This window comes from Engystomops pustulosus, chromosome 4 (genome assembly GCF_040894005.1).
Source record: "Engystomops pustulosus chromosome 4, aEngPut4.maternal, whole genome shotgun sequence".
NCBI classification, from domain to species: Eukaryota; Metazoa; Chordata; class Amphibia; order Anura; family Leptodactylidae; genus Engystomops; species Engystomops pustulosus.
In genome coordinates, this window is record NC_092414.1 from 169,976,495 (window position 1) to 169,991,436 (window position 14,942).

Sequence of the window (14,942 nt, forward strand, 5' to 3'; positions counted from 1 at the left end):
CTATCCAGGGCAGCATCTGCCATGAAGCGAGATGAAAATCTCGCTTCAGGGGGCAGAATGCGGGTCCCTGTAAAGGGCGGTGAAATTTGCCGCTCTAAAGTGGGCGATTCGGGCGTCCATTAACGCCCGAATCGCCCATCAGCTAAATAAATCGCGCCTGTCTCTTTAAGAAAAAGGCGCCATTTATACGTGAAGCGACGCAGTGCCTTTCCGGCTGCTGCGTCGCTCCGTTCTAAGCATTGACACAGGCGTCATGACGTCACGCGCCTGTGTCACTGTGTCAGGAGAGCCGCGTGAAGACCGGAGCCGCGCGCCGAGGGAGCAGCTGCCAGCAGGTGAGTATATATTTTATTATTTTTCATGTATTTTAATTAATTAAATGTGGCTAATAATTAATACGGGGGGGGGCTATATATATCATATGGGGCCAGAATTATTTTATACTGGGGGGGGGGGGGATGGAATGCTATGTATTTTATTTGGGGCTATAATTATTTTATACTGGGGGGGATGCTATAGATATTATTTGGGGCTATAATTATTTTATACTGGGGGGATGCTATAGATATTATTTGGGGCTATAATTATTTTATACTGGGGGGGATGCTATAGATATTATTTGGGGCTATAATTATTTTATACTGGGGGGATGCTATAGATATTATTTGGGGCTATAATTATTTTATACTGGGGGGGATGCTGTATATATGTATATATCACTATATCACTAAGCTGGGGGGCTGTACATGGGATACAGTATATTACTAAGCTGGGGGGGCTGTATATGGGGTACAGTATATTACTAAGCTGGGGGGATGTATATGGGATACAGTATATTACTAAGCTGGGGGATGTATATGGGATACAGTATATTACTAAGCTGGGGGGCTGTATATGGGATACAGTATATTACTAAGCTGGGAGGCTGTATATGGGATACAGTATATTACTAAGCTGGGACGGGTACAGTATATTACTTAGCTGCAGGGGCTGTATATGGGATACAGTATATTACTAAGCTGGGAGGGGACTGTATATGTGGGGCAAGATTTTATCCCTATATAATGAAGGGATGTTTTGTATGTGGGGAGAGTGCGGTCAGTTGTGTTGTGAGGGGTATATATTATTTAGGAGCGCAGTGTTGTTATCCAGGAGACTTTATACTGTAAGTGACTGTGGTAGTTTTAGGGACGCCGGGTGGAGATGCTGCACGGAGCTGAAGCTATCTGGCCGTGAATTCAGCAGTGATACGTCATGGATTGGAGAACCCGGAATAAAGTCCTACTGATGGAAGAGATTGTCATCTATAAGGTACTAGATGCCACTAATGCCTCTCAGATCCTGTAGTCAGTCACACAGTGTCATTGCGCTGCCAGTAGGGTTGTTAATTGTTAATAAAGTCTAAGGATTTACTTAACAGGGAGCGGGGGGGGGGGGGGGGCAGCATTTTAATATTCGCCTCAGGCAGCAAATATGCTAGAATCTGCCCTGGTCCTATCTGCAGGCAGCATGTTATAAAGCAGGAAGAGATGTGCAGATAGTACATAGTGTCCTATCTGCAGGCAGCATGTTATAGAGCACAGTGAGCTGAACAGATTGTATATAGTGTCCTATCTGCATGTGGCATTTTATAAAGCAGGAGCAGCTGAGCAGATTGTACATTGTGTCCTATATACAGGGAGCATGTTATAGAGCAGGAGGAGATGTGCATATGGTATCTGGTGTCCTATCTGCAGGAAGCATGTTATACAGCAGGAGGAGATGAACACATTTATATTGTTTTGTAGCATAGATTCAATATTGATTAAATCCATTCTTTTACTTTGCTTAAAAAGTCCTGCAGGTAATCGGACATTAAACAGACTAAAATTGAATTTAATCTTGTCCTTTTTATGTTAAAAAAAGGTAGAATGGTAGACACTGCTCACCTTTATTTCTCATGACCACGGTTTGAGTGACAGGACCCGGTGGTTGCATAACTTTTTCCTCCTGTAATTATAGACATTTGTTGATTGTAATGTAAGCATCACAATATACAGAAGGAACAGTCAGTCCTGACAGTGAAATTTTGGATAACCCCACAAGGGTAAGAAAAAATAAAAATTGTGCTACTTCAGCTCCCAGCTCCAGCAGTCAAAGGTTTTCCCCGCACACCCACTGGAACATAAGTATTAGGCCAAATAACTGAACAAGTGACCCTAAAGATTTTTTGCTTTGAGTGCCCAGGAGCCGACTGCCACAGTAACGCCAGGTCGGGAGACTGATGATTTTTTCTGCTTATACCCCTGGCTAGACCCCCACGTTTGCTGAAAACAGCTATAAATGGATATGAAAAAAATTTAAAAAAAAGTGTTACAACAGAACATCATATTAATAATGAGGCTCTTAACGTTGAATGCTTAATTGGAAGATACTATAGTGTGTGAACAGGGCCTTGTTATACCAATAACTTCAATCATACATCCAGGAACACAGAACAATGAAACTTACCTTGATCTTTGTGCAGGAATCTACGACATCTCTGCAACCTCTATGTACAGCCAAGCCACATTCTGGGGAGAATAAAGAGAGAATGTCAGTATTTACAACTAAAGATACAGAAAATCTAAAATTATACATTTTTGGATGTCAGAGGTGTCCTATAAGTCAGCACCCCCTCTGAATACCATAATATTATATAATGGGAATACCCCTTTAACGATCGTTTTAATCAAAAACACAACTTTATTTACTGACAATTCTATGATATATAGGATTTTATTGCCCCATTACCAGATCACAACTTTTAGGAGAAACTGAACTTCTCACTCTAATAATACCCAGGTTTATACTGAGGCAGGAAGGAAATGTTTGTGTGAAACCCGTCTCATGTATGATAGCAACCAGTAGGAAATCGCTATAAAAACATGCTATGCTTTTTATATTCACTGATCTCCCGAGACTCGGCATCCTGCAATATTATCTAAATATATCGCAAAGTAATGGAATTCGTTCACAAATCTCCGGGAGCTATTTCTGGACTAAAAGTAGAGATGTGCACTTTATTTTCTATCATATTTTACAGCAAATGTCATGAGTTACAGAACGGAGGTTAAAGGGAACATGTCCAGATTTTATCCCTTAAACCACTAATCCCCCCTGAGGTAGGGTATAAAGTTTCTTCTATAGAATTCCCAACCGGAGGACCTGGAGGAAACCCATGTAAACACGGAGAGAACATTCAAATTCTTTGCATTTGTTGAATATTAAAAGCATGTTTCTCAGTACCATATATACTCGAGTATAAGCCGTGACCTCCAATTTTACCACCAAAAACTGGGAAAACCTATTGACTCGAGTATAAGCCGAGGGTGGGAAATGCATTGGTCACAGCCCCCCCCCCAGTATATAGCCAGCAAGCCCCCTGTAGTATACAGCCAGCCCAGCCTGCCCCCCTGTAGTATACAGCCAGCCCAGCCTGCCCCCCTGTAGTATACAGCCAGCCCAGCCTGCCCCCCTGTAGTATACAGCCAGCCCAGCCTGCCCCCCTGTAGTATACAGCCAGCCCAGCCTGCCCCCCTGTAGTATACAGCCAGCCCAGCCTGCCCTCCTGTAGTATACAGCCAGCCCAGCCTGCCCTCCTGTAGTATACAGCCAGCCCAGCCTGCCCCCCTGTAGTATACAGCCAGCCCAGCCTGCCCCCCTGTAGTATACAGCCAGCCCAGCCTGCCCCCCTGTAGTATACAGCCAGCCCAGCCTGCCCCCCTGTAGTATACAGCCAGCCCAGCCTGCCCCCCTGTAGTATACAGCCTGCCCAACCTGCCCCCCTGTAGTATACAGCACTGCCCAGCCTGCCCCAGTAGTATACAGCCAGCCCATTCTGCCTCCGAAGTATACAGTCAGCCCAGCACTTAAAAAAAAAAAAAAAAAAAGCTTACATACTCACCCCTCTGGCGGCCCCGATGTGCAGCGCGGCGGACCCGATGTCATTGCGGCTCCTCTTCTTTCTTCTGCAACAGGCGGCAGGACACGACCATGTGATCTCCCGGCAGGGGCATAGTATGACGCGGCCGCTGCCGACGTCATACTATTCGCCTGCCTGCTGTGAGATAACATGGACGTGTCCTACTGCCTGTTACAGAAGAAAGAAGAGGAGCCGGGAAGCCAGAAGGGGAGCAGCGCTGTGCATCGGGGGAGCAGCATTTTTTTTTTTTTTTAAAGTGTCGTTTTTTCCCTAAGTATTGACTCGTGTATGAGCCGAGTTGAGGCTTTTTTGTGCTGAAAAACTCGGTATATACACGAGTATATACGAACCGAAGATATATATATAGAACCAAAGATAGGGGTATCTAAAGTGATACTCCTTTTGTAGCCTGATTAATCTCAGGCAAAGTATGACACCATTGTGTTTCTACATGCCACGGTTCTGCAAATATGGCCATTTAAAGTGGGACAGTGTCCTCATATGTATATATGTGATAACTGCATGGGGCATGTGCATTCCATGAAATGTGGCACCTGGGTCTGTGTTTCTAGGTGGCACAGAGAGATATCCACTGTTAAAGTTTCTATAAAAAAAAAAGTGTTTTTTATAGAACTTTCTAATTCCTGACTGTAAATTTAGCAGTGGATGTCAGATTCTCTGTCACATAGAGTATTCTGATATGATATTAAAGAGGAGATTCTCATAATATTAGGACAATATATTTCTAGGTACCATGGTTCAGGAGATATGACCATTTGAAGTGAGCCCCTCCAACTGTAGACAATACAGAAGGAGCGGCAAAAGTGGATAGATTGATACAGTACATATTTATAAAATACTTTGGCAAAGGTTTTTGTAATTTTACAGCTTATTAAAAAAAAAAAGGGAAAAATGACAAAAAAAGCTTTTTTTTTTTACCATTTTTAGTTATTTGTCTGCTAATTCTATAAAAAAAAGGCTTAAATAAAATTATTCAACCAAGTTAAAGTGTCACATGACATAAAACAGTAAATAACAAGAAAACATTGTTATATGTTAAGCGGATACAAAGATATTGTAATTTATTAGAACACAGCAGAACAGAACTTCAAAAACTGACCTGGACATTTAGACAACAATGACACTTGTTCACAAGAGGGTAAGGGAGCCTGTATGGTCCAAATTGCCACACAAAACAATAATGGGGTCATGAAGGGTTCATTATAGGAGCAGAAATATACCCAGGTGGTCGCAAACTGACGTAGAAATGCAGAGATACTTACGGTATATTCTTATCGATATGCAAACTAACCACTGGGGGTTCACCAGACCTGCCTATAAGATGTCACAGGTAGAACCCGAAAACCCCACTAAAGTGACGGCATTGGTCAGTGACTCCCCCTTGCACTTATATGATATACACACAGTATATTATACATTTATATATAATCTCAGCACTGCTTCATCAGTTGTGGCCACAGAGGTATGTGAAATATGTTTAACTTTATATAGATAATATCTTATGCTAAATAGTGTATATATTTGCGAAAGATATAAAGTGTGGAATCAGAGGGAGTACCAGAATGATAACTTATCACCTATCCACTGATACCACACCTATACAAATAAGGCTACCCAACCAATAACTACAACCTCCTACAAGAGACATCTATGGAATATACATGCAGTACACATACATAGACTTCACATTAAAATAAGGCTTAAATATCGCATGCGAGTTCAACTTTAGATAACTTCCTCCTAACCTGTAGTAAGATATATTATAAAACGGGGTTGTCCGGAGGCTGAAAAACATAGTCCCTTCGCCACAACTGACCATGGCTTGTGCTAGTACTGCAGCTCAGTTGTATAGATATGAATGGAGTTTATATAGCCATACCGGACACAACATTTGGTCAGGATAGGAGCTGCTTATAGAAAACTGCTGCCATGTTTTACAACCTCCAGACAACCACTTAATGCTTTATTGAATAACAAAATGCAAGAAAAGGAACATAATATCAACTACAATGACAAACAGTGTAACATCTAACGTTTCTTTTTATCAGAAAAAAACAGTTTTATTACAGAAAACACTTTGGCAAGGTGCATACTATTCTCTATGGGAACATGAGGGAACCAAAAAAAGGACTCCTGATGACAGGTTCCCGGATGGATATAAAAACATTATAGAAAATGAGAGGCGAAGACATGAATCTGCACCATCCACAGACTTGCCTCATGCTAGACAGGCAGCATCAGTACTATATCTGGAGTTTTCTTATTACGGAGTTAGCAGTTATTGAGCATCAAAGTGTGGTAAATCCTCAAAAAAATACCTACATGGTCATCATAGAGTAACCCACACAGCGGATAAGAATGTAGCAGAGCTGACTCTACACTATGTAGAGACATTCAGTAAATCCACAGATAACACACGGTAGATACATTCAGCCACACTATGCCCGTAGATAAGACGAATCTGTGAGATACCAAGGAACTAAGAATTTAAAAGACAGGTTGTGCTTCCAAGTCCAATGTAAATAACTAGGCAGATGCAGCGTGTGATCCCGGCACTTACTCGCCTCATAGACGGGGTCAGGCCGCATTTCTCTGTAGGATCTCGGCACCTGTGGCTGGAGCTCTGGATCAGAGACTACTACATGACCCATACAGACATTCTTCAGCGAGCAGTCACGGGAGGAGGAGCCGTGGTGACATGTAACACGTCATGGAAATGCTCAGGGTTCAGCAGAAAGAAATACAGGGATTTACACTCTCCCAAAAAAACTGAGATTCCTCATGAACAAAACCACCTACTCCTTATCAGATCCGGAAATAGAACATCAATTTCACCACGTTCTCTGACTAAGATCTAATGTGAAACATAAACAGTTTCTAAAGAGAGACCATTACATGACTTGTACAGGAAATGTGATGTGGACACCCTCCGGAGGGACCATGTCTACCTACCCCTGCTACACTGCTGCAACTCATCCTGCTGCACACACTTGTACAAAAGATCTACATACTGTAAGAAATGTGCACGTTTCTCCAGCCTACAGCCCCCTCACTATCTGGTGGGATGCAGTACAAAATTGCAGCACCCCATAGTAATGAACGAACATCGGTTAGTAAGAATGGGTCCCCATCAACCGGATTGTTGCGGGTCACATTCTAGTGATCAGTGGGGTGTCAGCAGTTGGACCTTCACCCATCAGCTTGTTGTCCTTTCTTGAATCCAGTTTTATTTTACACCCTCCTACTATAATTTCTACCTAGATTATGGAGTTCTAATTTTTATGAGGTTCCATTATTGAGCTGATACAATGGCGCACATATTACACTTTCATTATTTCATTAGTTTGGTTTAGGGATATATAGTTCTTATCTGGGTTACAGTTGTGTAAGGGAGTGTGAAACATCACATCTGTGTCATCCTCAGCGCAATTTTGTGAAAACATAGTTTGGCGCACTTCACATATTTAACATTCCCTATGCTACATCTTACGGTGAATATACACGTGTGGGGTATATATGAACTCCTCCCACCATACAGCTTTTAGGATGGCGCGGCTGGACCCAGTACATTTCCTTTTTATAACTAACCTGGATTTTCACATATTTTTGCAGAAAATAAAAATTTTCATGTAATTTTTTATTTTATTACAGTTTGTTGCAAAATTGTTGAAGGTAGTTGTGTGTATCAGAGGAAATCTACCATCAGATTACTTCATGGCAGATGATTATTACTTACGGTACCTCCCTGCAGCAAGCTTAATTTCCTATCATTTGGTATGGCCCCATTTATAAGAAAAATAAGTTTAGATGTTATGAAAATCATCCTGTGGTGCTCTACAGAGCACCTACAGGGCCTGCTGTAATATAATTTATTCTCACCCCGGGAGCTGTGCCAGTCGCATCCTGAGAGCTGGTGACATCGCCGGCTCTCTTTTCAAATCTCGTGCTGTGCAAGAAGCCGGCAGCGCAGGGAATGTTATTCTCATGCATGCCCAAGTTTTTCTGCCTTTCAATGCGCTCTTAGGGTAGTGCCAGCCGCCACAGGGCGGAATAAATTATATTATGGTGGAGCCTGGTGGTGCTCTACAGTGCACCACAGGCTAATTTCCATATCTTCTAAAATGATTTCATAAATGTGGCAAAACATATTTTTAAAAAATTGTGCGTTTTGTATTTTTTAACACATTTTTGCACTACAACCAAATATTGCATGGCTTTTGCTTTAGCAATTTTGGGAGTGTAAATTCTTGTTGATGATAAGTATTGTGGTATATACAAATCTGCAAATTTCTACTTATTATTGTTACATCCCTATTTGGGTGTAAATCTCAACTTCGATCTGAGTTTTGTGTTGAAAGGTACGTTTTATTGTATTTTTTAAGTGGATCTGCCACCAGGAATGCATTCTTTTAGCTGGTGACAGGTACCACTAGCCTATGCTATGCGGATTTTAAAAATGCCTCTGTCAGCATGCTGCATCATTTAAGTAATTTATTTAAGTTTAATTGACCTTACCTGGCTCATGCATCATGTGGCGAGTCCCAGAGGAGAGTGAAGCTGCAGCCTGTCTATGCCTGTGTCTCAGTCTCCTCTCCTCCAACCTGATGCAGCTCCCCCCCCCACTTCCTCGGTCATGTGCTCTGAACAGTCAGGGGAGGGGAATGGTGTGGAGAAGAGGAAGAACGCATGGGGAGACACAAGAACAAACAGGCTGCAGTAGCCCCTCCCCTGGCAATCCCCAAATAATGCTGGCAGGTAGCCAGGTAATGTGAATTACAGTTATATAAAGTACTGAAATGATTCAGAAGGCATTTTTAAAATCAACATATGTTATTGGAATCTGTCATCAGCTTAAAATGACATTCCTGGTGACAGATTTGCTTTAATAATTTGTGTTTGACACAAAATTGCATGAGGGTGGTAGCTGTAAACTCTTGACCAAGACGAATTTAATTGCCAGGTTGCCTCCTTTCAAAAAAAAAAAAAATATATATATAAAGGTTTTAGGGGAACATTTGCTTTTTAATCACCCAAATTTGTGCAGATTTTTGCTTACTGAAGTTTTAGTGAAGTTTTATGAAGATATATTCATGTGAACATGTGACTATGATGTATCTGAACTCTAAATATGTTCAAATATTACATTTGGGAGGTTTCAAATGAATTATTTTATGTTTAGGAAACATTTTATTACAATTTATACTTTGAATCCAAATTGCATGTAGATGCCTATGTCTATAGACTCCTTAACCCCTTAATGACCAGGCCCTTTTTAATTGGTGTTTTTATTTTTCACTCCGCACCTCCATCAAAAATCCAAAACTTTTTTTTATTTCATACAAGAGCTCGTGATGGCTTGTTTTCTGCGTAATGAATTGCACTTCATAGTGACGGTATTTAATATTCCATGCAGTGTACTGGGAAGCGGGGGGGAAAAAAATCCAAATGCAATGAAACTGGTGAAAAAATGCATTCGCGCCATTTTCTTGTGGGCTTGGATTTTACGTCCTTCACTGTGCGCCCCCAAATTACATGTCTACTTTATTATATAAAGGTATAAGGTTTATGATCGCTACGATCAGGGAAATACCAAATTTATATAGGTTTTAAAAATGTTTTCATACATGTACAAAAATTAAAACCTCCTGTACAAAAAAAAAAAAAAAAAATCTTTATTTAGCCATGTTGTGGTGCTATTTTTTTATACTTCTGTGTACGAAGCGGTGTGTAGTGTCATTTTTTGCGACTTCTGATGATGTTTTCAATGCTACCATTTTAAGGACTGTACAGCCTTTTGATCACTTTTTTAAAACTTTTTTATATTTGCAAAATGGCAAAAAAGTAGCATATTCAACTTTGGGCGCTTTTTTTGTTACAGGGTTAATCACTGGGAATAATCGTTTTTATATTTTGATAGACCGGGCAGTTTGGGAAGAGTCTATAATTTAGGATTTTTACAGTTTATTTTTATATCAGCTCTAGGGAAAGGGGGTGATTTGAATAATTATGGTCTTATTAATTAAATTTTTATAACTTTAAAAAAAAAAAATTCTATTTTACAGACCCCTACTTTAAAGGTTGTCTAATTGTTCTACCACTGATTGATGTTACCATATGCTGCCATACTACAGTATGGCAGTATATGGGGATTTTACACATCATCTATTACATATATTAATATGTGAAAATCACATATTGTTATACATGTGTGAAACGGGTCTTTGTGTGACCCGAGGCTGGCATAGCTACAGATCGCTCCCCCCCCCGATGACGTCAAGGGAAGCGATGATCTAAGCCAACATGGCGGCTCCTACACACCACCGGCTTTTTAATGCTTTGCACGCAGGGTTAACACCTGTGATCGGTGGGTGTTACCGGTGGGTGTTTGCTGCAATATGTAGCAAACACTTACCGGCTATGTAGAGGACTAAGTCCGTGAGCCCTCTCCAAACACCCGCAGCTGACATGTGATGTAGTAATACATCATTAAGGGGGTTATGCTATTCTGCTTCCAGAAAAGATATGCTTTTATGGGGTTTGGATAACTCCTTATGTTGTCATTTCAGTTTGATTTGTACAATTAATTTTAAAATTGCTCTGGCCAATAACGATGAAATTTCCAGACACTTTGCAGGGAAAGGGTTAATGGATTAATAAAGATCTAGAGGTATATACCTAAACATAGGAAACACAATGTCCCAATCCACTAGACCCAATAGTTGCAGGTACACGATGCCTCCAATGTAACAAGCACTGCCATTTATTTCACCAACTCACAGATGCAAAAGTCATGTATGGCAGACACCGCATTAGAAACCCAATGGGGATCCTAGAACCAATGTGTTTCATCAGGCTCATACAAGGGATCTGTCCCTGTACGGATTTCAGTAACTCTATTCCAGTAACAGAACAGGATATAGGATGTGCTGACACATGTGTAGTCAGTCTTGAATATATGTGTCAGAAGAGGAGAAATATCCCAACCTGTGACACAGCTGCAGATGACACTGCTATATTTCACTGACATTTTTTATTAAATTCACATATAAACTGCACTTTTTAAATGTTGTGCAAATCAATAATTGATATCTGAAATCAGTTAGAAATTGTAAATAAAAGCTGCGGTTAAGTAGCAGTTACATAATGGTAACTAAACCGGTCTTCCACCTGTATTTATTTGTACACGCTGTTACTGGAGAGAATGAATCACTAGTCACATTGATGATAAATACTATGAACAAATACCTGGATATATAAATAGTCTATATCGGGTAGGGAGCCAGATGTGGCTCTTTTGATTGCTGCTTCTGGCTCTCAGACAATTCTTTATAACATAGCGATCGGCACTGGGTGCGTCTGAGACACACAGCACTGATCACTTTTTGAGACCAAGGCACAGTCGCTGCCACTTAGGGGACAGCGTCCGGGTCATAGAGGAGTTGGGGGCCCGTGACATGGCTGCCCATCTACTGGGGGGCATGTGTGCTGTGGCTGCCTATCTACTGGGGGGCATGTGTGCTGTGGCTGCCTATCTACTGGGGGGCATGTGTGCTGTGGCTGCCAATCTACTGGGGGGCATGTGTGCTGTGGCTGCCAATCTACTGGGGGGCATGTGTGCTGTGGCTGCCAATCTACTGGGGGGGCATGTGTGCTGTGGCTGCCAATCTACTGGGGGGGCATGTGTGCTGTGGCTGCCAATCTACTGGGGGGGCATGTGTGCTGTGGCTGCCAATCTACTGGGGGGGCATGTGTGCTGTGGCTGCCTATCTACTGGGGGGGCATGTGTGCTGTGGCTGCCTATCTACTGGGGGGGCATGTGTGCTGTGGCTACCTATCTACTGGGGGGGCATGTGTGCTGTGGCTACCTATCTACTGGGGGGGGCATGTGTGCTGTGGCTACCTATCTACTGGGGGGGGGCATGTGTGCTGTGGCTACCTATCTACTGGGGGGGGCATGTGTGCTGTGGCTACCTATCTACTGGGGGGGACATGTGTGCTGTGGCTACCTATCTACTGGGGGGGCATGTGTGCTGTGGCTACCTATCTACTGGGGGGGCATGTGTGCTGTGGCTACCTATCTACTGGGGGGGGGCATGTGTGCTGTGGCTACCTATCTACTGGGGGGGGCATGTGTGCTGTGGCTACCTATCTACTGGGGGGGACATGTGTGCTGTGGCTACCTATCTACTGGGGGGGCATGTGTGCTGTGGCTACCTATCTACTGGGGGGGCATGTGTGCTGTGGCTACCTATCTACTGGGGGGCATGTGTGCTGTGGCTACCTATCTACTGGGGGGCATGTGTGCTGTGGCTACCTATCTACTGGGGGGCATGTGTGCTGTGGCTACCTATCTACTGGGGGGCATGTGTGCTGTGGCTACCTATCTACTGGGGGGCATGTGTGCTGTGGCTACCTATCTACTGGGGGGCATGTGTGCTGTGGCTACCTATCTACTGGGGGGCATGTGTGCTGTGGCTACCTATCTACTGGGGGGCATGTGTGCTGTGGCTACCTATCTACTGGGGGGCATGTGTGCTGTGGCTACCTATCTACTGGGGGGCATGTGTGCTGTGGCTACCTATCTACTGGGGGGCATGTGTGCTGTGGCTACCTATCTACTGGGGGGCATGTGTGCTGTGGCTACCTATCTACTGGGGGGCATGTGTGCTGTGGCTACCTATCTACTGGGGGCATGTGTGCTGTGGCTACCTATATACTGAAGAGCATGTCCATATTGTATGGCTTTCACAGAATTACATTTTAAAATATGTGCCGTTCATCGCTTTCTCAGCCAAAATATGATTCCCTACCCCTGGACTAGATATACTGCACTCCTATGAATAGCCACAGATATGGCTGTAACAAATCCAGTAACCATTACTAATAAAACTCATCCACTGTACCAAGACAAAGATACAAATGTATTCACTATTCAGATATGAGAAGTCTTAGGTTCAGATAGGGTCTAAATATAAGCCACCAGATTATATCCACTGAATCACAGAGGAAATTCAAAAGCAAAACAAAATGTGCCTCAATTCTGACGGAATTTGCACCAAAAAAATACTATGCCTTAACACCTTACCGACATGTGACATAATAGTACGTCACATGTCGGGTCCGAGCCCTCTCCATAGCCGTTAAGTCTTTGCTGCATATTGCAGCAAAGGCGTACCGGTAACATCCGCGATCGGTGCCGGCACCGTTCGCGGGTGTTTTACTGCTGATCACCGCCGGCAAAGGTGCCGGCGGCTTCAAAGAGACGACGGCGCGTGGGCGCCGCCATCTTTCCGTGGATCGTCGTTCCCCGTGACGTCATCGGGGAACGGCGATCCGTCGCCATGGTAGCTTCGGGTCTCACGAAGACCCGAAGCTACTTCGGGTTAACCCATTCATTACCATGTGCTGTCAGCACATGGTAATGTATGAGTAGTAAAATCCCCATATACTGCCATACCGTAGTATGGCAGTATATGATAGGATCGTACAGACACCCTAGGGTTATAGTACCCTAGGGAGTCTGAAAAATAGTAAAAATAAAAAATAAAAAAAAAGTTAAAATAAAAAAATTATAATAAAAAAACCTAAAAATTCAAATCACCCCCCTTTCCCTAGAATTTATATAAATATAAATAAACAGTAAAAATCAAACACATTAGGTATTGCTGCGTCCGAAAATGCCCGATCTATCAAAATATGATAACGGTTTTTCACTGCGTTTAACCCCGTAACGGAAAATCGCGCCCAAAGTCGAAAATGGCACTTTTTTGCTATTAAAAAAAAAAATTTAAATTCTATAAAAAGTGATCAAAAGGTCGTACAGTCCTAAAAATGATAACATTGTAAACGTCATCAAAATCCGCAAAAAACGACACCACCCACAGCTCCATACACCAAAGTATGAAAAAGTTATTAGCCCCAGAAGATGGCAAAATCCCCCCAAAAAATTTTGTACAGGAGGTTTTAATTTTTTTAAATGTATGAAAACATTATAAAACCTATATAAAAATTTGGTATCCCCTTAATCGTACCGACCCAAAGAATAAAGTAGACATGTCATTTGGGGTGCACAGTGAAATCTGTAAAATCCAAGCCCACAAGAATACGGCACAAATGCGGTTTTTTACCAATTTCACTGCATTTGGAATTTTTTTCCCGCTTCTCGGTACACGGCATGGAATATTAAATACCACCATTTTGAAGTGTAATTTGTTACGCAAAAAATAAGCCATCACACAGCTCTGTACATGGAAAAATAAAAAAGCTACAGTTTTTGGAATGTGGGGAGTGAAAAATGAAAACGCAAAATCAAAAAAGGGCCGCGGCGGGAAGGGGTTAATATGCCAAGTGTAATAAACAGCTTTTAGATAATTTTATGACCTGTAAAGAATAGGGACGCGACTTTGAGAAAGTAGACATGGTCTTACTTGCATCCGGCTTGTACCCACTTCAATGCACAATTCTCTCTGCAAACTAAGCCAGCTAATAGGGGGTGTGAGGTGAGACTAGACAGTCTAGAGAGGTGATAGCTTTATTAACCCCTTTGTGACCAAATATCATTGGTGCCTAAACCTATGCACTTCTGTTCTGCTTTACATATCATAACAATTTTTAATTTGTTATTTTTTTGACACGAAAGAATTTATCGTGATTATTAATAAAAGAAACCTACCACTAGGAATCTACCATCAGAAATAGATCTGATGATATATTCCTCCTGCCTCTGCAGGAAATCTGTAATTTAATAATCCTGGAAACTCCCCAGTAGCCTCTGCAGTTCATTTACATATTACTAAAATAAAATTTTTAACGGGTCAGGTTAGGTTCCAGGATTATTGAATTACAGATTAGGGCAGAGGCAGGAGGAATCTACCACCAAATCTACTTCTTCTCATGGTAAGTTTCCTTTAAAGAATTTTGATTATTAAATAACAATTAGTATTGTATTGACAAATAACTAAAATGTGAAAAAATACAA

The 14,942-nt window shown here is 42.1% G+C and overlaps 1 protein-coding gene across 8 annotated transcripts in view; it reads right to left on the reverse strand.

Moving 5' to 3' along the window:
- AKAP13 (A-kinase anchoring protein 13) overlaps positions 1-14,942 on the reverse strand; it is a 139,033-nt gene that overhangs the window by 16,453 nt on the left and 107,638 nt on the right. For all 8 annotated transcript variants that reach the window (XM_072148544.1, XM_072148543.1, XM_072148546.1 and 5 more), the window contains 2 exons: positions 2,491-2,552; positions 1,929-1,989 (listed from right to left, as the gene is read on the reverse strand). In XM_072148544.1, the coding sequence (XP_072004645.1) occupies positions 1,929-1,989; positions 2,491-2,552 (123 nt within the window). The remainder of the gene's footprint in view (positions 1-1,928; positions 1,990-2,490; positions 2,553-14,942) is intronic.